Genomic DNA, 24,660 nt, shown 5'->3' with positions numbered 1-24,660 from the left:
ACTAGATCTGTCAAACTTCTTTCTCCATTCTTCTCTGTCATTTACCTTTGATAGAATTTCATTCTAGTGTTCTTTCTGAAAATATTGAAACCTGCCTTTTTACCTGTTTGGGTGAACCTTTTCGGGGCCCGATTTTGAGTTTGTATTTCCACACAAACTGTCTTTGTAACCTTGTTAATTAGTGTATTTATTCGATGTCTATGTGCCAGTGAAGTATTAGTAACTATTACCATACAGTTGCCGGTATGTGATGGCTGAGTTAGTTAGAATGCAGATGATTGCTGTATAGATGTAGATGTCCTATATCATTAGAAATATACATTATGGCTTTAGGATTCAAAATAGTAGCACGCCACTACTTGAACTAATCAAAGCAATAACAAAGCTCTACTAGGCAGTGTGGGGATTTTTATAGCAGTAAAGTCCAGGCGAAAGTCAACAAGGTCTAAAAATAGGAACATTAGATTAAAAATAGAAACACTTGACTATTTCAAGTGTACCTGTAAATTTTTTTTCTGGTCAAGTTAGCAAATCTTCTTGGTCCTAGCTGATTGATTGACTCAATGACTGACTCATCACAGTTCTTACAGTGGACAATAAAATACGAAAATTTAACCTGTTATTACTTACCGAATACATTGAACAACTTAGCCACCTTCACGATCGAAACCGCAGTGGTTTAATTTACCAAAAACAATATTTTATTCAAAATTTCTACCCAATACTTTTTCGTAAAGCTGACATTTAAATGTTCATAAGTACAGAATTATACATCTTTCCACCATAGGCTTTTATCGACACTATTTTTTGGTGCGAAACTTTTTGTTCTTATTCTTGAGTTTGGTTTCTTTCTACACTGCTCGAGATCTCGACGCGTTCAAAATAAAGTAAAACAATAAAACTGAATGACTAGATCATAGACTTATATATCTACTACTAGACTGGGAACCGGAAATAAATTCTTATCCGCGACTGATTGATCGTGAACATATTGTAGAAAGTTGGATCAAGGCGTTGTTTTGTCAAGTAGTTTAAAGAAGTAAAGTTGTTTTTTTCAACCCTAACCTATGTAACATATAATTTGATTTTTTTTTAGGTCTAGATCAGTGGTTCCCAAACTTTTTTGTCTCGTAGACCCCTTGCCATGTTTTTAAGTTTTCGGTAGACCCCCCAGCAATTTTTTGAAAATTCATTAACTTCAGATGTGCTTTTCTCACTGATTACTATGCGATATATATTTATTGATGACATTCAAAGCAAAATAAAATTAAATATGCATTACAAGAAGTAACTAAACAACAACAACAACAAACAAAAAAACGCCTATTGGTGGGCAGCTTTGATAATAAAATGTCAATCTTGGGCTTCAATTTAGTTTGGGTTAACATTCTATCTTTTCGATTAGAAAATGTCTGACTGATTTAAATTTGGAAAGTAATAAAATGTATCATTGTCATTGTATGCTTCATTAATTTAATCCTCACATGAAACACTGAAATTATGCCTTCGTGTTGATCAAATTTAAGTTATCACATTGTAGCTGCAAGTTAACCTCATTCAATTTATGAAACAAGTTTGTGAAATAGACTATATCCGATTCCCGTTTAATTTCTGTGTTTTAAAATAGGATCTTAGCAACCAAGAACTCAGAAAAAATAGTGTCAAAGATAAACCTTTCGAAAACTATCATATTTAAGTGTGAAGGAGCAATTGATCAAAATTTCAGACAAAAAGCAATTCTTTATGAATTTCTTGATTCAAAACAAAAATATAATAATACCACTACATTATCAGGCAAGGTTAACTAGTCCAGCTTTTTAAAAAAGTAAATCGTAATAACACGATAACCATTCATTGTCCAAAACTCATTTCACCATTACACCTTTGAACTGTATTGTTGCTTAGAGGAAATTTTTAATGATATCAGATATAGGATTGTGTAAAAAATTGTCTCAATATTTTGCTTATAGTGTGTTGTTTTTTAGAGTTTGATATAAGCCTAAATAAATATATTGTAAGACGCTCACAGACCTATTCTCTTCTATGATGTTTAATCAACATTTTTCTACTGTGGCTTAATTCTGAATTTAAAAGTTTTCAAAAGTATTTCAAATCTTAATCTATTTTATTTCATGTTGACTTTTCTTTCTCGATGTTTCAGCTTCGATGGTTTCATAGCGACATAGCTTCAAACTTTGTTACATAAAAATAAAGAACAAATGCAATAGTTGTTCAACAAAGAAAGAATGAAGCCAAATTTTTAATAACCAACAATTTACGGTCAACATTTTATTTTATAGACTCGGCCATGTAAATTATTACTTTCATGTAGACACAAAAAATAATACGTTAAAATTAAAAAAAAAATCATTCCACTAACAGGGTTGAAATTCAAAGGATTAACTAAGGTACAAATCATGTGTGAACGAGTGAATTTCATGAATGGTCATGCTTCAATGAGATCCGCCTTCGTAGACCCCCATTAACAGGCCATAGACCCCCAATTTATTTTTTCACTTCCGTAGACCCCCTGGGGGTCTATATAGACCACTTTGGGAATCACTGGTCTAGATCATAGACATAAATAAATATAGACTGGAAGTAGGAAGTTATTTTTATTTGGGGGAAGTCAAATATGTTTGATGTACTCTATGTGAAAAAAAATGGCGGCCATTGAGCTATAAATTCTAGGACTAACATTTCAACCAATATATAATTATGATCTTTAGTTTTGAAAAGTACAAAACTGCCATATTCCCAATATTTTGCCTTTGTTTCATAATCATAGACATAGGCAAATATATATAGGTTTGTGATGTGGATCTATGTTTGTTGACATGGCTTCGTTATTAATGTATGGCGGTCGTCTTATCGATTCAAATTGTTAGAATTAGTTTTTAGTCAAAAAAAAAATGAGCAGAACGTGCTCTAATGTTCGTAGTACGATAGGCCAAAGATAAATTCTAAAGGTTTAAAAAAATTGAATATTATACACATTAACTTTCAGTTTCAGTAAGTCAGACTAATTCAGTGTCACTGACACTGTGACTGTCACTAATTTAATATTGATAGATCTAAATCTAATAAATATGACTAATATTTGTAATAGCTAGGTCTAATACTTTTCATACCTTTTACTACTAACTATTAAACTAGTCAGTCTATCATCTATGCAAGCAGACTATAGACTAGATCAAGTATAAGTATAGATTATAGATCTAGTGGCAATCTTGAATCTAGTCCTAGACTATTTATATACTAACTATAGACTATAGACTAGACAGATTACAATTATAGTTTAAAGTATAGTATAGTAGTATAGTACTAGTAGTAAGTAGTATTTTTTTTTACTATAGTATCTATATCGACTAGATCTAAATCTAGTATTTAAAACTATTTATAATTAGGCACGATTAGAGATATAATAATACAGAAGGGGTTCTATCAATATATAGGTTATGGCTGAAAAAAAACAAACTATAAATACTTTTAATTTTACACTGCTCATAACTGCTGTATAACTCATACAAAGTTATCTTTTCCCAAATGTTTCCCATAATAATTTTTACTTTATCGTCCAGTCTATATATAGATTTATATGTCTATGGCATAGACATAAATAAATATAGACTGGAAAAAGGAAGTAACTTCATGTAACTTGAAAACTTGTATATCTATTGTATTCGGATTTCCGAATTCTGAAAAGTTTCATGATCTTCATTCTTAGAGATTAAACAAAGCTACACTGCTTCCTTATTTACAATATATATAGGTGTGTATCAAAGTTAAAAAAGCACTTTTATACTGCACATAAATGCTTTATAATAAAGTACACAAAATTGCAAGTCACAAATTCTCGTTTCATAAAACTCTTTAATTGGCCAGTCTATATTTATTTATGTCTATGGTCTATGGTCTAGATCTAGTAATTGATTATCAAAAATACACAAAAAATCACAATTTAGTGTTGCATTCTGTCTTTTGATAAAGAAGATTACGTATCTAAAAATAGCGAAATAATAATTATGAGACAAGATTACTCTTATTTTTTATGTTCATTTACTAGATCTAGATCTAAAAATTAAATGATATGTTACATAGATTGGGGTTGAAAAAAATAGCCCTCCCTTCTTTTAACTACTTTACAAAACAACGCCTTGATCCAACTTTCTAAAAAATTTTCCCGACATTTTTTGTAGTGTTAAAAAGTCTCTATGTCCAGTCTAGATATAGTATATATAGGTCTATGGACTAGATCTACATCTATGATTGGGCGCGTATCTTTTCTCTATTAGAACTTCATGTAATTTAACCTAAAATCTACATAGACGCCTATCTCAAAAAAGGCTCTAACGATTTTCCTAGAAATTCAACAGTTGATGTACATTGCTGAGAAAAGAATTAATAATAATAATAATAATAATAATAATATTTATTATCCATAAGGAAATTTGTCTTACAATTTGTGCATAACACCAAACTATATAATGAAAGTAGCCTACCAATTCTACCAATAATTATTTGTTCAATTGTACCACGCCCACTGGCCTAATTGGTAGCACCATTCCTTGAAGTAGAAGACGGTGTTACAATCACAGGTTCCACACCCAGTTATTTGAGGTTCATTTTTTAAAATATATTTTAAGTTGTAGGCTATAATGAAGGTATTGTCTTCATTTAAATGTATTTTTAATGCTTTTCTTGTTTTTTTTTATATTTACGGTAAGTTATTAAAACGTAATTGATATTCTCATTTTATTAGATAGCACAAAATATCTCTAGGAAGACACGAATGTCTATACAAATTTACAACAAAACGAAATCTTATGTCTGTAGCATTAAAACAAGAAAAATATAAAAATACTTTAAAAAAAAAAAAAGCTTATATGAAGTGTAGTTGTATCAATTAGTTAAGTCATTTAATTAAATGTGTTATAGATTTAGCTTTCTCGTTCTCAATACGCTATGATCTTATCACTTGTCTGCACCAATAAGGAAAATGGGGGGGGGGGATAGGACAATCTGGTTTGTCATTGTAATACAAAATGGGCAGAAAAGGTTGAAAGCGGTGTGTAGGGGAGGGGGAGGTCACTGTCAAAATATCAAATAGATTGAATGGAGAAGGCGAAGAAAAGTCACAGATAGTGTACGTAGGACTTACTTTTGTGTTGTAAAAGGGTGGAGGGGGGAGCAGATAAGTAGAAGTGATACTATTATAGAATCCACGGTCTCAAAGCATGTGTGCTTTATGTGTCGGGTGTGCGAAATAAAGCGGGTCTTTCAAGTGAAAAGTTTATGTCGGAGAAATTAAGATGTGCAGACTAAGAAAAACAAAATTGGGATGTCAGAGAGCGAAAGAAAGAGAGAGAAGGAAAAAAAACAGAGAGCTACCTGGCTGTTCAATTTCATTAATTCACGGGCTCAAAAGTATGTTAGGGGATCGTAAAATGTGGCCCGTACTGATTATTTCAATAAAAAAAGAAGAGAGCTGCTGCTAGAGCAGTTTGCATGGAATCCTATGCTGAAAGAGCAAAATACAAGTTTGTGGTGGAGATGTTGCATACAGTTGAATGGCCAAACTTTAGAAGAAGTTGATTTATTTAAATATCTAGGGACAAACATAACAAGAGACGAAGGATCAATAAAATAGATATAAACCCGTTTAAGCTTGGCATTAGCTGCAATGACCAAACTGTGGAAAATCTGCGTCTCAGTAAAATTAAAACTGTATTCTTCACTAGTAGTCTCTGTAATACCATACGGTTGTGAAAGTTTAACACTGAACGCTGTGGAGAAAAGAAGAATCCAAGCTTTTGAGAGCCAATGCTACAGAAAACTGCTGGGTATCAGATACCAGGAAAAGTCAACACAAAGAAACCTCAACATTGAGAAGAGACGAAGACTGAGCTGGTTAGTTCATCACAAGTTATTCTTCAAGGTACAGTGGAGGGAGCACGAAGAAAGGGTTGTCCAAAGAAAAGCTGGATAACAGAAAAGAATGGACCGGCCTGTCTCTTGATATCCTGTTAAGAACAGCTGCTGTGCCAGGAAAAATGAAGGGATTTGGTTACGCAATCTTTAAAGTCCGAGGGCTGCTCGGCTTAAGACAGGCAGTAGCTATCCAGTGAGGCTGAAAAACCCTTCGTTCGTCGAGAGTGGTCCCTTACGTTCCAGCTTGCGCCAATCAGCTAGTAACTTATCACTAGTAACTAGTAACTACCACTCTCCTTGTTTTTTTTTTCAGAGACATTACATTACATTGCTAGGAGAAAGCCTGGTGGTAAATTTGCGAGTGCTGGGATGCTTTTACATACTGACCGGGATGGAAAACCAACGCAATTAGGGATCAGGTGGCTGCAAAAGGTAGCCAGAGACACTAGCGGATCCGGGGGGGGGGGATGGGGCGGTAGGGGCGATCGCCCCCCCCCCACTCGGCCGACACCCCCTTCCGAAGGGGGGGGGGCGGTCGAATTTTGTTATAGAATTTTCACAATTTGTATACGAATTTATTATTTATGTTAAAATATATACTAATTATTTATATTTCAACCTATTTTTAGATTATTTCGCCCCCCCCCCTCTAGTATCTTGGCCGATTTGGTGGGGTCGGGAGGGGGCGATGGTATCATTGCCGCCCCCCCCCCATACACTTTCGAGTGGGGGAGGGCGGTCGAATTTATTTGTAGAAATCACAGCTTGCTAACAGAATCAATTAAATATCTATATGATTAAAACGTGTTATTGATATTTTAACATATTATGTCGTTCCCTGTTTGCCAATTGATGGGGGGGGGGGGGGAAATACTACTACTGCCCTTCCCACCTAAACCCTTTGAGTGGGGGGGGGGGAGGCGGTCCGTTTTTACGGAGAAATCATAGTTTGTGAACAAAATTAGTTGAATTAATATTTAAATTTTATATTATGTCGCTCCCTTTCTGGTATTTTGGCCGATTCGGTGGGGTTGGGGGGAGGACGATTGCATGTACTGCCCTCCCCACTCTAGCCCTCTGAGTGCTGGGGGGGGGGCGGTCCTATTTTTGTGGAGAATCATAGTTTGTGAACAAAATTAGTTAAATATTTATATAATATAAACTACGTATTGATATGTGACCCATTGTATATTATGTCGTACCACACTCTAATCTCAAATTGTATCATTAGTAAATTTAAATGAAAAAGGGTTGTACCAGGTGAGAGGGGCGATACATGCATTCGCATTTCCCCCATCGGACAAATCAATACTTTTTCTTTTTGTATTATAGTTAAGAGATTACAAAATTTAAAAAAAATCTGTCACTAATTTATATATACTATAAATTAAATTCGTATATCGAGTCGCCCCACCCCTATTCTTTAATGCTAAATGCAATCTTTAGCAGAAATTATTAAAGGAGCGAGGATTAATCGTTTTCCAGAGTTTATGTAATTTCACATGAATTTATCATAATTATTTTAAGAAAGACTTTGCTTTGGAAAAGTTAGAATTCAAACGAAATTTTTAAGTAGAAGAGTCATGATTGAGATGAGTTCTAAACTCAAATAACATCTTCATAGTCGCCTTTTCCCAACCTTTACTCAATCTGATATTTTTCTAGTTAAATAAATTTGGGACTATAGCTCACAATTTATACTTCAATATTCTTGAATACTATTTATCGAATAATTTTTTTTCGGCTGCGATCCTCAAAACCAAAATCTAAATATGTGGGGTATCTATCTTTTCAAGGAATAAATCGGTTTTATTTGCAATGTATTTAGGGCCTATAAATTCATATTAGAATATTTTTCAAGTACAACATTATTCGAAAGGTCCTTTTTAATAGTATGAATAATGAGCTTTAGGTCAGGAGAATGCGTTTCTGCAATGAAGAATGCAAGAAAACAATTTTGGAGTCGGGGCTTCGCCCCAAACTCCACTAATGAATTATGAGATGTACTTGTCAGGAGAATGCGTTTCTGCAGTGAAGAATGCAAGAAAACGCTTTTGGCGTTTATATATATATATATATATGTATATATATATATATATATATATATATATATGTGTGTGTGTGTGTGTGTGCTGTACGCACGTTAATGCATAAGGTTAGGGTTTACTGGGCGTTAGGGTTAGGGTTTGGAAAAAAATCGCCCCCCCCCCACTCCAAAGTTCTGGATCCGCTAGTGGCCAGAGAGCAGTGGTCTAACCACTGTCCCATCGCCTAAACCGGAATTTCTGTAAGAATTTACTCCCTTAGCCGTGGACCATACAAGGACATAAACAAGGTAGTGCGGCTATTAACCTATAGCTAGGGATTTGGTTTTGTGAGCAGCAGGGCGTGTTCGAATGCCGACGAACCATTACTGCCTCACTTACTTTAACTTTAAATTTATCCAACAGGGGTTTTGTATTTGCAGCTAAAAAATACCTGTTCATAATTTTAAAAAAAGCAAATTACGCACTCAAAATGTTATAAGCGTAGCCAAAGGGGTTTTAAGTTTAAACCCCCCTTTAGTGGGGTTTGAAGCCAAAAAAATACATCTTCAATATAAAAAAAAAGCAAATTACACACCAACAATTTTATGAGCGTAGCCAAGCCAAGTGGGGTTGGGAGTTTAAACCCCCTCCTCCAGGTGGCTTTTTAAAAGTTTAAAACCCCTCAAGATGGTTTTGAGATTAAAATCCCCCTAAAGAGAGTTTTGAGGTTGAAAACCTCTCTCTTCAATATTATTCTAAAGCAAACTTGTATGAGCGTAGCTAAGGGGGTTTTGAATTTGTTAAAAAAAAAACTCCAGAGATTGTTTTTTTTTTTTTTAATAGTTTAGATTTGTTGTTGTTAGTATAGATGTATTACGAAGTTAAATACATGACTGATTCAAACTCATTGATACAAGTACACATACTATAAGCTTTGTTGTTGTTATTTTCTAAGTGTTTATATGTTTTTCTTGTTTTTACATTTCAACCCTAAAGAACTCTACACAGTCAGGAGGTCGCTGCTTATCGTATTCTTTGTGCTGCAGTCTCAAATGAAAAGTGGAAGATATTTTGACATTCTATACAACATCAACAAGTAGAGCCTCTATACAACATCAACAAGTAGAGCCTCTATACAACATCAACAAGTAGAGCCTCTATACAACATCAACAAGTAGAGCCTCTATACAACATCAACAAGTAGAGCCTCTATACAACATCAACAAGTAGAGCCTCTATACAACATCAACAAGTAGAGCCTCTATACAACATCAACAAGTAGAGCCTCTATACAACATCAACAAGTAGAGCCTCTATACAACATCAAAAAGTAGAGCCTCTATACAACATCAACAAGTAGAGCCTCTATACAACATCAACAAGTAGAGCCTCTATACAACATCAACAAGTAGAGCCTCTATACAACATCAACAAGTAGAGCCTCTATACAACATCAACAAGTAGAGCCTCTATACAACATCAACAAGTAGAGCCTCTATACAACATCAACAAGTAGAGCCTCTATACAACATCAACAAGTAGAGCCTCTATACAACATCAACAAGTAGAGCCTCTATACAACATCAACAAGTAGAGCCTCTATACAACATCAACAAGTAGAGCCTCTATACAACATCAACAAGTAGAGCCTCTATACAACATCAACAAGTAGAGCCTCTATACAACATCAACAAGTAGAGCCTCTATACAACATCAACAAGTAGAGCCTCTATACAACATCAACAAGTAGAGCCTCTATACAACATCAACAAGTAGAGCCTCTATACAACATCAACAAGTAGAGCCTCTATACAACATCAACAAGTAGAGCCTCTATACAACATCAACAAGTAGAGCCTCTGTACAACATCAACAAGTAGAGCCTCTATACAACATCAACAAGTAGAGCCTCTATACAACATCAACAAGTAGAGCCTCTATACAACATCAACAAGTAGAGCCTCTATACAACATCAACAAGTAGAGCCTCTATACAATGAACCCCTACAAGTCGAACATCTATAAGTCTCGGTGACCCCCGACTTAATGACTAAATAGCGCCGACAAAATAGGGCGGACTAAATGGCGCCGAACAAAATAGGGCGGACTAAATGGCGCCGAACAAAATAGGGCGGACTAAATGGCGCCGAACAAAATAGGGCGGACTAAATGGCGCCGAACAAAATAGCGCGGATTTCTGTATATAGAGCTCCTCCTTCGTAATCGAAGATGAGCAAATTTCTCATTTCCTATGGCTGTAAAGTCCAATCCTTGCTTTAAAAAGCTGGCTGCATGCGTGGCATGGTTAGATTTGGTCAGTTGCAGATAGACCTGCTTTTTTTCTCAACTTTTTGTTCGTTCGGCGCTCTTTCACCCTGGCCACTCTTCTTGCTTCAAATCTTGAGAGTCCTGCACTCACACCTTCACGCCATGAGAAGCGATCAAGAGCAAGTGCTTCCCAGCTGTTAAAGTTGATATCGCATTCCTTGAACGAGCTTTTGAGAGTGTCTATAGCTCTTGTATTGACCTCCCTGGGAACGCTTTCCTGCACACAACTCCCCGTACAGAAGTCGTAGGGAAGTCGATTGTCTGGCATGCGGACTACTTTTCACGCCCCATCGGAGTTGGAACCTTTTTACTGTCGCATTTATACTGTTGATGTTGGACAGCTCTTATAATTTCTGTGTCTGGTATGTGGTCGGACCAACGCACCTTATAGATACTCTTTAGACAGCGTAGGTGTAGGAAGTTTAACTTTTTTGGTGTGGCGGGAATATAGGGTACAGGACTCTGATGCATATAGGAGTGACGGGAGAACTACAGCACTGTAGACTTTCAGTTTTGTGGATATGCTGAGTCTACTCCGTTGCCAGACTTGTTCTTGAAGTCTGCCAAAAGCAGCAATGGTTCGCGCAATACGGAATGCGGACTTTTGTATGTTGTGTTTAAAAGTACCAGATTTTAGTAAGTGAAAGTCCTTGGCAGCATTTTGTGTTTTGATCTTTATTTTCACTAATAATAGATCTAAAAGTATGCCATATTTGCAGAGAAAGAAGTATTTTAAAATTGTATCTCATTCTCCTTTTTCAATAATCTTTAAAATGCACAACTTGCTAAACAATATCATTTTGAAATGTTATGACCCCGTTCAAGAACAAAGTATGATGATGTGTTATAGAATAATCAGAAATCTCGATTATATATATATAGGCTATATATATATTACCAATGTATGGAAACAAGCCACTGATGGAGTTTCTAGGTGACATTGCATACAATTTAAACTTTGTGAAAGTTTTATCTGTGCGTAACTATGACAAGTATGGAAGTATCTTTGCGTATTTTTGAAGTCCAGTTTTGGAATTAAAAAAAAAAAAAGAGATCTAAACTGTTTCCTGCAAAATGACTGAAAAATAATGATAACATTGAAATAAAAAAAATATTGGCTCTATTCATATTTTACGATATCTGAAGTATTTCTGCAAAATGACTGAAAAATATTTTGTTCCGCGCTATTTTGTTCGCGCTATTTTGTCGGGCAGCCATAAGTCTCACCACGAAGCTTGACAACTGAACAGTGTCATGAATACACTTACGACCTAGCTGCCAACTGGATCATCAGCTTTCAAATCTATACAGAACAGTGGCACTGGACCTGTAGTAGAACACAATTCACGAAGCAGGACATTTTGGCGTCACCGTTTTCGGCGATGACCGTTTTGGCTCTAAATACTGTAGGTCCTTGGATCCTTGTTGTAACGAACAAAAATATTTTCAATTCCGTTTTTTAGAAGAATTTTTTTTTAGTAAAATAAAAAAATGAAATTAATCATCAATATCATGAAACATTTCTCTCATAGTCACATGTTTTAGTCCAGCACTTAGAAAATTGCCATAAACAATGACTAACATATCGCGAGACAGTGTAGGGAACAGTAAGTAGTGATGAAACACTATGAGACATAAGTAACAGTAACAACAGTAAACATAAGATCAAGCCTAGGTAGAGAAACATTAGAGCCCAAGTCAAAACTTCCAAAGCTATGAACAGGAAGGGGAAATAAGTGCTAAAGTGAGAATAGAAGGAAAGAGTTTGTATCTAGATGTCACCCTGATAGTCCATCAAGCAAATGACCAATCAAAATAAAGCAATGAAACTTACGTACTGATTCACGTGCATTGCATAATTCCCAAGGTCGTCAGCACATGGTGCTCCCGGAGATCTTAAACATGGCGACATTTTTAAACTGTCTATTTCACTATCAGAAGGGCTTGCATTTTCCAAGTTCTTGTTACGAGGTAAAGTCATGTGACATTTTATCACATTACTTTGAGCTGGTGATGTGGAACCCATGTTTATCACAACATATTGTCTAGCTTGTGAAGTATACAGGAAGTTGAACCATTGTGAGTACAGTGCATTCAACGGAAATATATTTGTGGCTGGAAACTTACTAGACTCATTTAGAGAGGGTGGTGGCAAACTCAAGTCTGGTAAATGAAAACTTTTGTCCGGAAAGGATGAGATGGTGTTTGCCTTTTGTGATTGTCTCTTTACATAAGATATCTTCTGGATAGAAGAGTTCTCGTTTGAAGCTTCATTTTCTGAGAAATAACCACTTGATTCAGGAGAAGCTGCTCTCTGTGGTAGTTTGGACTCACTTGCTACTGGCTTCATAGTGTTGGATCTTTTCTGTGAATGTTTTCAATACAACGATTTATTAAGAGTGATTTATTGTTAAATGTATTTCGTCAGATTATTAGTAGACTAGCTCGTATTAATGCTTCGCTACAATTGAAAGAGCTAGTAACTTGTGATAACCTTGATCGGAAACTTTTTTTTACATTTCATAATGAAATGATCCGCTCCCCATCACACACACATACACAATTGGCCCATGAATTCTAGAAAGCCTTATGAATAAATACCCTTGCTTTCCGATGTAGCAGCCCTATATGGAAATTAATTGTCAACAATTCAGTCCTCATCGCTTATATTTTTGGGCCTTCAGATGTAGCCATTGAACGATACTACACATTTTCTTTATCCTTCAAATGTCCTTCATTATAACTCCCCATCCTGTCTCCGAATGACATATTGTCCAATGAATTTTATTAGACCTTAAGAGTAAAATACATTTCTTTCGCTCCTCCAGTAAACAAGCCTCTTTTATTCTTGGACCCGTCACATGTATCCAATAAGAATCAAATAGATGTGACCAGTCTGATAGAGAGACACTCTTCACAATTTAGTCTTCCCGTCTTACGCTCACACAAGTACGTCTTGTTTGTCAATAGTTGTAGATGGAGACTAGAGTCTAAGTCTAGACTAGACTCTAGACTACTGGTAGATCCAGGGAGTTGCGGACGTATTCTTGTTAAGCAATTTCTCTATTTGTGTAGGTAATTAGTAATTTGAATAATTGATGTTACTTTTGTTGTATTTATTTTGTACCATATTGAGCGTTTCCCCTCGACGCCCCACACCCTTAAACACTGATAGTAATGCTAACGATCCTGGTGGGGGGGAGGGCGTAAAATACAATTGCATCCATCATCAACTTTTCTTCCGGGGGGGGGAGAGATTGTATTTTTGTGCAGAAATGACACAAACTGTTTTAACAAGAAAAACATTATAAGCATAAATACTTTTTTGAAAAGACAATACCTCCTTTAAACTACTTAGGACTAATATTGGCCTCCTTCATTGGTAACGACTAGGGTTCATTCTTAGAACACTTTTTCATTTGACTGTGGAGCCCTATTTCGGAGGAAGAATCTCTCCAGAGAATTTTAAGATTTAAATAAAACAATGGAATATTTTTTACTTCGCCCCATACCCCTAAAAAAAAAAATCCAGGTTAAGCAAATGTATAGTTCTACTAGACATTCTAGTATTCCAATGATAGTTCTACTAGACATTCTAGAATTCCAATGATAGTTCTACCAGACATTCTAGTATTCCAATGATAGTTCTACCAGACATTCTAGTATTCCAATGATAGTTCTACCAGACATTCTAGTATTCCAATGATAGTTCTACCAGACATTCTAGTATTCCAATGATAGTTCTACTAGACATTCTAGTATTCCAATGATAGTTCTACCAGACATTCTAGTATTCCAATGATAGTTCTACCAGACATTCTAGTATTCCAATGATAGGTCTTTAGATCTAGACTTTGAAGACGAGGCGCAAAATGTTCCGAAAATAATTCATTGAACTCTTGGATAAATGCGGAAATACCCGAAGACGTCTAGTCCGTTCAAGCTAAGCATTTTCTAGTTCTCTAGCCAAATTTAAATTTCTTTCTTTCTTTTTTTTTTTACTTTGAAAAATTATAACGGTCAAACTAGAGTTTTTCCAGTTTGGCTAAGTAGCTAGTAATTCTTTTCCCAACGATATGCATCAACTGTCAAATTTCTAGAAAAATCGTTAAGGCCGTTTTCGAGATACGTGTCCAGCTAAGCAATGGAGAGTGTAACAAGCTTGAATAGTGTTGGCGAAGGGGAACACATAGAGACTATCGCCCCCACCCCACGACACTCAACATTTTGTAATAAACATTTTTTTATATACGAAAAAGAAAAAGAAATGAAAATTTAAAAAGAAAAAAAAAATAAGGATAAGCTTCTTCTTCTTCTAGCCAGCTTCATTGCTGCTGAGCTGTGAGCTCTTTTGCAGACTGTGCCAAGGAAAAAAAGTGTGCTGTTTTCTTCAGTTGTTCAGCACTGCCGTACAGGTTATGTTGGGCTGTAGTGGAAGTAGGGTCTGCCTAAGGTGGATTAGGAAGGGACATTCAAAGAGGATATGGTTTACGGTTTCATAAGGGTGTGCGCAGCATCTGCAAAGGGGGAGTTGTGTGGAGTTTATTTTGTTCAGATGGTAATTTAATAGAGGTGTGTGTCATGTTCTTAGTTGGAAAATTGTAGATTGTTCTTTGCGGGGAAGGAAGTTAATACTGTCCAGTTTGTTAGGCATAGTCATTTCTTTGAACATGGCTCTGTCTGTGTTTCCTCATGCCCATTGGTTAAGCCACACCTCTTTGGGATTGTTGACAAACATTGACCTTAGGGTGAGGTAGTTTACAGGTCTTTCTGGTTGTTCCATAGATGAACCTTCCTTTGATAGATTATCTGCCTTTTCATTTCCCATGATGCCAATCTGTCCAGGGATCCAATGTAGTGTTTTCCACAGTCTGTGGTGTAATTGCTTCAATTTCGGCTTAAAGGTTTTTATTTCCTAACTTGACCTCGAGGGATGTGTTTTTTCGCTGCTTGTAAGATGTTGGAGACTAAAGTTGCGTAGGTTGAGTTGACAACTGTCTCCATTATGCTTGATAGTCTTGTGTCTGTTTGTTTTGAAAAAGCTGCCCAGTTAGCTTTTTTATTGTTCCATCTAGTTGTTTTGCTGGGTTGGTATCTACCTGGTGTTCCAATATTGAGGAGTATAGGCCTGTGGTCACCACCTATGTCTTCAAGAACTGTTATTTTAGAAGAGTCAACAATGTCAATTGAGATAAAAGTTAGGTCAGATCTGATAGTTGTGTTGTGTGCTCTATGGAGGAATGTTGGACGCGAGGTTTTGTTTTGCAGAAGTTGTAGGTTAGAGGCATTTGTTACATCCTCTATTTCTTTACCACCCTTTTTGTAGTATGGGTAGCCTAGGGAGGGTGCGTGTGCATTAAAGTCACCAGCTATTATTGGCCTTGTATAGTGTGGTAGTTGTAGGTCTATTTCTGCTGTTGAAGATGGTGGGCAGTAGAATTTTTTGATGGTGTACTTAATTTCTCCTCTCCAAAGATGTATTTCTTGCATGTCGATATCTGTATTGTTCTGTACATGTTTTACTGTGGCTTGTGTGTCGTTTCTTATGATGGTCATAATTCCCTGACATTTGGTGCAAAGGCATCTGTACTGTGTGTAGCCTGTGATGTTTATTTTTTTCTTTGGCAGTAGTGTTTCTTGCAATATCGCTATATGTATATCATGCTTCTTGAATACTCAAGATGGAGTTCTGTTGTCTTGTTTTGTAGGCCTAAGATGTTGAGTTGCAAAAGGTTTAGGTGTTTACTGCTTGTCTGTTTTTTATTTCCAGTAGCTGAGTTATCACAGGCAGTCCTGGAAGAAACTGCCATGCGCAGACCTTTTACGAGGCGACGTCTGAGCTCGTATGGATTTTTCGTAAAATTCCTTGAATTTAGTGTAGGCCGGGTGTTTCCTCAGACTTTTTTTTTTAATATCCAATCCCCGCATTTTAAAGAAGTTTTGGGTCTTTGCAATTTTCTCTAATTATGACATAAAAGAACATCTGGGTCTAAAGACTGTAACCGTAATATCCATGGGACAATGTGGGGTTGGCCAATGGTCCATTCTCCACCATCCACAGAGCTCTCCAAATGAAACTATTCTGCAGTAGAAAGTTTAAGGTGGACTGTGCCCTGGGTATGCCCTGTGGAATGGTCACACCCTGAATCCAGGACCCTTCACGCTATCACATTCACCAGATCCAGAAAAACATGATGGGTTTATATACAGTAGTAGAGTGTAGTGAGACATAGACCTCCGTCTAGAGTAGTGCAATCCAGACCTCCGTGAAAAGGCAACTAGAGGGGGGGGGGAGGTCCACTATTATTCACTTAGTGAAATGCAAATGGAAAGGCAGTGGGGTTAATTATTACTCTTGGTCATTTCCAAGCCCCGATACCCACACGGGGGAGTATCGCCACAAAGTGGAGATTTGGAGTCAGATTTTCCTTCTCCTAGATGGGTTGCGTTATTCAGGTTGACATGCCCCATCAACACGAAGCTAAACTGGTTTTGATGCGCCAGTGTTCAGCCATTCATCCCTTCTCCTGTCAGTTTGTAAGAACAGGTTCCGCCGGATTTTTGTGGAAGGCCAGGAGCTGGATTTGACTGTCAGAGGCATTTAGAGACGCAAGCCATGGGAGCATTTCTTGGAAAGTGGGAGCTTATCCCTACTTTCACCACCGGCATTGACAGTCCTTTGGAACCCAAGGATAAGCTTAAATATTTAATAAATAGAGTTATAACATGCGAGAATATTACCCGAAAACTAGATGCATCAATAATGAACGAAACTATCCCCCACCCCATAAATTTGAAGTGTTGTGGGCATTTTTTAGGTAGAGAACAATAGTTCTCTCTCCAGCACGTTGATATAACATTTCATTCCAACCTACACCCCCCTCATCTTTTATATTGACAGGTTAGAAGCGGTGAGCAACAGTCTTCAAAGCGTACAGTACGCATTAAAAATTTCATGTAATTGTGGAAACTTTCTTTTTATAATCTTATTACATATAATCATCTTCTATTTTGAACGTCTGTATTTTTAAAGACATTATAAATGTCAACGATTCTCTTTCTGTGTTGTGTGATTATTTGTACTACTTTATTATTGTTTGTTAGGACAAAACTAATTCTATAGATTTTTTTAAACAAATTTTTAGCGGCCCCCGAAAGGTGAAAAGACGTTCTTAGTTTTGTGTGGCCTGTCCTCTGTCCCGTTTAGATCTCAGAAACTTGAAGAGAAAATGAAAATCGGACATCATAATATTTTAGATTATTCAAAGTTCTGATGCAACGGCTACTTTTTTCTTTTCCGAAAGTGAATCATCTAAATTTTTTAATTATCTATGCAAGCAGATTTTTCAAAACAAATATACCACTTTTCAATGAAAAACTTCAGCGGATGTATGTTTTTCAAAAAGGTCACAGAACTCTTCATTAATAAATCAAGCTTCATTCATAGATTCGCGCATTGGGACAAAAATTTGCATCTAAGGTCACAATGGAAAAAGTATCAATAGATCATTTTAAAATATATTTTCCATTTATTAACTAACTCATTGAATAGAATACTGATTCAAATGTTGTTGTTTTTTTTAAAGAATTTTGATACGAACTTCGTTTTAGTTATAAGTAAAAAAAAAACTACATTTATAGCGCGCAGTTTTGACATATCCTCATATAGGGGCCTACACTTAACAATCTAAGTTAGACTAAATAGAGCCCAGATCTATATAGGGGCCTATATTTTTTTAAATTATTAAGATAATAACTTTATAGGGCCCTATATTTTTTTAAATAATTAAGACAATAACTTACCTTCTGAAGCTTTGGGGTGCAGCTTTAATTATTATGTAAACATTAGTATCACATTAAGAAATGAATCGGATACGAACAGCTAAGTAAGCCTACACCATACTCGGTAACAAAAGGCCTACTATTCCTGATGATAACATTGGCCTAGGTCTAGTAATTGTAAGATGAAACGTGTAAGGTCGTACGAGTTCTAGTCTAGATCTAGACGAGTAGATTCTATATCAAGATTCTATATCTAGTTCAGATCTTAACTTAGATCTAGACGAGTAGATTCTATATCAAGATTCTATATCTATTTCAGATCTTAACTTAGATCTAGACGAGTAGATTCTATATCAAGATTCTATATCTAGTTCAGATCTTAACTTAGATCTAGACGAGTAGATTCTATATCAAGATTCTATATCTAGTTCAGATCTTAACTTAGATCTAGACGAGTAGATTCTATATCAAGATTCTATATCTAGTTCAGATCTTAACTTAGATCTAGACGAGTAGATTCTATATCAAGATTCTATATCTAGTTCAGATCTTAACTTAGATCTAGACGAGTAGATTCTATATCAAGATTCTATATCTAGTTCAGATCTTAACTTAGATCTAGACGAGTAGATTCTATATCAAGATTCTATATCTAGTTCAGATCTTAACTTAGATCTAGACTATTCTAGACGAGTAGATTCTATATCAAGATTCTATATCTAGTTCAGATCTTAACTTAGATCTCGACCTAGACTTATTTCTTGAATCTAGATTTAGACAGTCTAGGTCTAGTTTGTATGACAAATGACAACGGAGATATTAATTTTTATTTGCGAGGGGAAAGTCTTGTCAAGCCATATGTACACAACTGTAGCTATCTCACTTCCTAAAGTAGTTTTTTTTTCGTGTTGCCAATTTATATAATTTTGTAAGAAGAATAAATCTTTTTTTAGTTTCTATTTTTTTTTTTACATGTAACATGTTATTAATTTCGAATGTATGGATAAGGTTAATAATTATTATTTTTTTAAAATATAAGTGTACGCTAAATGAATATATGGAGATGCTGTGGTTTAGGGGTAATGCACTTGGAACCGGAAGTCCCGTGTTCGAATCCTGGTGAGTACTCTCGGTGGATCACTTCGGGGGCCGATTTTGAGTTTGTGTTTCCACACAAACTTTGTAACTTTGTTTACTTAAGTTTTGCTTGTAAAATTCAATTAACAAGAAATAGCAGATTAGCAAAATAATGACAATTTAGTAATATATTTTTAAAAATAAAATGATTTATTAGAGAAATGAACAGAAATAAACACACACATACACACAAAATGAAAAGCTTCTTAAATTCTTAATGAATAATACTAAAATTCTCATAACAGAAATATTTTTGACATAAAGTGACCATATAAAGGCACAACAAACTATAATTCATTGTGTTACGGGGAAAAGTTTACAAATGAAAATGCACATAAATGCAATAGAAATACATATACAAAACTAAAACGTACTCATTTTTGTTAAAGACTATTTAATTTAATTTACAATATGTGTCAACTTGTTTAGCGCCAAAACGACCACGTCGCCAAAACGACCACGTCGCCAAAACGGCGTCGCCAAAATGTCGCGGGACTTGAAACCCCACCCCGGAAATTAAATAGCTACAGAAAGCCAACAAAAGATTACTGAAAACTTTGCTCTAAGAGCAGAAGGTTCTTCTTCCCGAAGAATCGTGAAGCAAAGTAATGAAGGAAGTTTTCAACCATGTCCTCTTTAAGAAAATTAAGAATATAGTAGATCCCAAGCTGAGGAATGAACAGGCCGGTTAAAAAAAAAAAAGCAGAATATGCGCCGACCAAATAGCTACCCTACGTATCACAGTAGAACAATCACTGAACAGAGTTCCCTATTGTTTGTTAGTTTCGTAGATTACGAGAAGGCCATTGACAGCGTTACAAGAATCCAGAACTTTTGAGTGAGGGGGGGGGGAGGAGGAGATTTTTTCAAACCATAACCCAAACGCCCAGTAAACCATAAACCTATGTAAAAACGCATATACACCGCATATATATATATATATATATATATATATATATATATATATATATGACTTAATTGGGTAGCACTTACCCTTATTTGGAAACTAAACAAAATAATTAGTCATCAATATTTATTGTTCTAATTTTCTGAATTGTTTGATGTCTTTTCAGGTTTAATAAATAATTGTGCAACGTTTTTACTTGATTCGAGAATGTGAAATGGGAGAAAAAACATGTTCAAACTTCTTACCAGACAGACAGACAGAGTGAGTTGATATAAGCTTTGTAACCAACTAAATAAAAGAATAGCCAAATCTTATATTGAGTGAAGTGGTATAACCGTTCAACCGCTGCTGTAACTATCATATTGCAAATTTTATCTCCCCTTATCCGATGTAAAAACAAAATTAATTTATTACAACTAACTGATTAATAAATGATTAATTTTTATTGATCAATTCGTTGTCATCGACAATGAATAATTGTACAAAAAATTAATTTGATCAAAGAAATGGAAATGGGAGAAAAAAGTGTAAAGAATCCCCCCCCCCCCCCGACACAGACGCAGGGAACTGATACATTATAAGCTTTGCAAACAAATAAAATGAAGTGGCTATTCATTGGTAAGAATGGAGTGGAGGAAACTTCAGATATTAGGGTTAAAATATTGGTCGAATCCGATAAGTAAAAACTATAACAATGATTGTACTCACATTTAGAAAATTCAAATGTGCTGTTAAAATAAAACGAATCTTGAATACTACACACTAACACAGTTGAAGTCGTTCAAAATCAGTACAGTTACAGAACGTGGGAACAGGAACACAAGGACTATACCAGAGTGCATATTGTCTTATCTTTTTTTTTTCTTTAAATAATCTAACAGTAATAGAGCACAGGTTAGTTAACAGTGGCCTCACAAGGGTCCGTGTCACCTGGATTGGTCAACTCATGGTGTCACCTGGATTGGTCAACTCATGGTGTCACCTGGATTGGTCAACTCATGGTGTCACCTGGATTGGTCAACTCATGGTGTCACCTGGATTGGTCAACTCATGGTGTCACCTGAATTGGTCAACTCATGGTGTCACCTGGATTGGTCAACTCATGGTGTCACCTGGATTGGTCAACTCATGGTGTCACCTGGATTGGTCAACTCATGGTGTCACCTGGATTGGTCAACTCATGGTGTCACCTGGATTGGTCAACTCATGGTGTCACCCCTCCACCCCCATTCCCCACTTCTAAATCTCCTGATAAACGATATCGTTTTTTTTTTATCCTAATATAGTAAGCTAATTACCTGCATGCATTGATTGCTGGTTGCTGCGCAACTGTAAAATGAATAGCGATTCTATATGGACATTTCGTTGTTTATAAAAAGTTATTATTTGAAGTCAGATGTGGATATTATTAAAAGTAGAAACAGAATAAACATTAAATGAATTTTTTATTAGATTTGAAATAACTCTTTACGGAAATGTTTTATATTATATAAATGACTGAAACAATTCAAACTTTCGTAACATATATTCAAGGTCCCTTCCCCCGCCAAAACTAATATTCAATTATTTTTATATGTAAAAACGTAAATCAACTATAGAGAGTATTTCAAACATGGAAAATTTCCCTTTCTGGTTTTCAAACTTGAACATATGTTAATAACTTCATCAACGTCAATACCTTTTTACGATTTCTTTTTCAGTAGAAAGCTAACTTATCTGAGTTTCGATTGTGTTCCATTCTCAATCTAAAAAATGTATGAATTCAACTTCAGTTTTGAAAAGCTTATTTCTTAGGATGACAGAAAACACGCAAGTTTTTAATTTCTTCAAGATTGATTTTTTGCTGCCTGTAGATGTTTTCTTAGTCTTGGTAGTTGTGCCTTTAAAAATGCCTTTAAAACATCACAGCTGCATATTTTGAAATGAACATGAAAAATACTTTAGCCAGTTGATACTGCAACAAGATCTTTTTTAATGGAATTACTTTAGAAATTTATCTGCTATCCCAGTGATCGCTTCATTATATAAAAAAAGTTTTCCCTCTTGTGTTCCTCTTACATAGTCCGGTGTCTTTAGGTTGTTTCCCAATATTGTCTTCTTGTTTCACCACCATTTCAGTCAAGTACTATTTCTTTCCCTTGTTAGGGATACCAAACAAAACAATTAATTACTAATAGTTAATTAACTGATTGGTTATTTTTTTTATTGATTCTTGTGTTGTCAAGTAAAAGAAATAATTGAGCAGCATTTCAGCTTGATCCGAGATAGGGTGTCGGAGAAATAACGTGTAGGGCTACAAACTTTTTTATCAGACAGAGTGAGTTGTAATAAAATAAGATAAGATCGTTCGTGCATAGGGAACACTCTTCTCAGGAAGAAATGCAAGTATTTCAGTAAACAGTGAAGCAGAATGTTTTAAAACATATAACAAAACTTTTTATATAGAAGATCTCCATACTCTCTCTCTCTCTCTCTCTCTCGCTCGTTTTGTAAAATGTTTTACATGTTTCGGATGTTCCTTCAGAGTTGAAGATAGTTTACTTCTTAGTCCAAACCTCCCGCAGGACGACGGGGGATGGGAGCGGGCAGGCTTTGAACCCTCGACCGTCTTTAAACCCGAACGACAGTCCAGCGCGCAAACCGCACGACCAGGCAGCCATCTCTCGTGTTTACCGACGAATGATACAACGTTAAGTAAGTATTTCGTGATTATTTTTACAAAGCTTCTATCAACTCACTCTGTCTGGTAAAAAAATGTATATAAGTTATATCTCCCACACCCATTCTTGGATCAAGTTGAAACTTCGCACAATTACTCAATAGCAAAGACAAAACAACAAAATCAGTAACAACGTAGACTCGCAAAGGTATCAGCAGCAACCTAAATTCTTAAAAACAAGTCAAAAGGCTATTCAGGGATGGTCGAACTTTTGCTTCCGTGCATCTCTTAATTTGCATTTATCATTTTAATTCATTATTTCTAAATTAAAAATTACTAATATATAAACACTGTTAGAAGTTTTTTTAAAAAATAAAAACAATAATAATTTCACGTAAAAGCAAGATAAATACAAAATAAAACTTTAATGAGACTTATGACTTTGGTTTGCTGTCTCCAAATCTGTAATATTAGGAGTTAAATAATTTAACGCTACAGGGAGATCTTCACATTTGAATTGGACAGTCGTGACCTCAGTTAGCTATTGATCATTATTACAAAGACTGAGAGACTTTAGGTCGAATTCAGGTAGTTCACTTTTTTTAAAATATAAATGCATTTGAAAAACGATCTCCCATTAGAAACAAACACGAACCATTTTGTAGCAACTATCAGGTTGTGATGCAAAGAAGAAAGCTGTTCTTTCTCCCTCACCCCTTTCCAACTGGTCCAGACAACTGATAGGATCTTAGCGTATTAAGAAAGTTAAAAGCATGAAATTGCGCTAAACAAAAAACAATTTGTAAAGAATATTTCTAATGGCACAGATTTATTATTGTTAGTCTAGATCTATAACAAATTTAATTACATGGCTGATCTAAACTAATTGATACGCTTAATAAGCCTATAAGCTTTGTTTTTTTAAAAGTATTTTTAGTAGCCCCAGTAAGAGGAAAAGCCGCTATTAGGATTGTGCAAAAGTCCATCTGTTCGTCTGTCACACTCAGATCTCAAAAACTAGAAAAGAAATGAAAAAATATTATTTCACCATGCGGCTTGCATTTTAGGTGCAATCGCTATTTTTTTTGTTTTCTAAAAGCAAACCGTTTAATTTATAAAATTAATTATGCAAGCGATTTAAAAAAAAACAAAAAAAAAACACCAATTTATTTCTAAATAATACATAAATTAAAGGAGATAATGTTACAATATGTTAACAAAGAAAGATTAATTTTTGTGTATTTTCAGGTCTATCACTAAGTCAAATATATTTATAAAAATGTACAAGAAATGTTCACAACAATAAAATTAATTGTGTTTTTTTTTCTGGTCAACTAACTGCTAAAATTAAAAGAAAACATTTATGTTTGTTTATAAAGGCAAAGAACACATTTTTTAAAATGGACTTTCTATGCAGCGAATTTCGTGCAGTATCGTGACGGCCGCGGGAAAACATGGTACTAAACTAATTCGCTCAAATTTTTAAATAATCAGATTTTATTTATTTTTTGTTTAGTCTGTGGTGTTCAGTTACGAATTCTAGTCCTAATATTACAGACGGTTTAAGCCAAGCAAAGTAAATATTCTCATTAAATCGAGTTGTGTTGATCTTGTCTGTATGTAACCTTATTTTGAATTTGTTTAAACTCCTAACTGTTCATATATTATTAGTTGTACATTTAAAATAATCAATTAGGCCTATAATTATAAATGTTAATTAATAAATGTCCCTAACGTATGTACAGTTTACGGCTCTACAGCTGATACATCTGCCCACATCTATATTATATTTTATATTGACAATAGATGCTATGTTTAACTGACCAAACACGTTTAAAGTACTATATTTTATAGGACGCAAAGTGGTTACATGTTTATGTGGCGCATGC

The 24,660-nt window shown here is 35.2% G+C and overlaps 1 protein-coding gene across 1 annotated transcript in view; it reads right to left on the bottom strand.

Moving 5' to 3' along the window:
• LOC106066399 (receptor-transporting protein 4-like) overlaps positions 1-18,943 on the bottom strand; it is a 111,955-nt gene extending 93,012 nt beyond the window's left edge. The window contains exons 1-2 of the mRNA XM_056009113.1: positions 18,090-18,943; positions 12,125-12,651 (exon numbers count right to left, since the gene is read on the bottom strand). Of these exons, the coding sequence (XP_055865088.1) occupies positions 12,125-12,636 (512 nt within the window). The 5' untranslated portion in view covers positions 12,637-12,651; positions 18,090-18,943. The remainder of the gene's footprint in view (positions 1-12,124; positions 12,652-18,089) is intronic.
• Between the last annotated feature and the right edge of the window lie 5,717 nt (positions 18,944-24,660).

Source organism: Biomphalaria glabrata, chromosome 13 (assembly GCF_947242115.1).
Source record: "Biomphalaria glabrata chromosome 13, xgBioGlab47.1, whole genome shotgun sequence".
NCBI lineage: Eukaryota > Metazoa > Mollusca > Gastropoda > Planorbidae > Biomphalaria > Biomphalaria glabrata.
The sequence above is the reverse complement of the archived record's forward strand: the minus strand, read 5'-3'. Positions and strand labels throughout refer to the sequence as shown.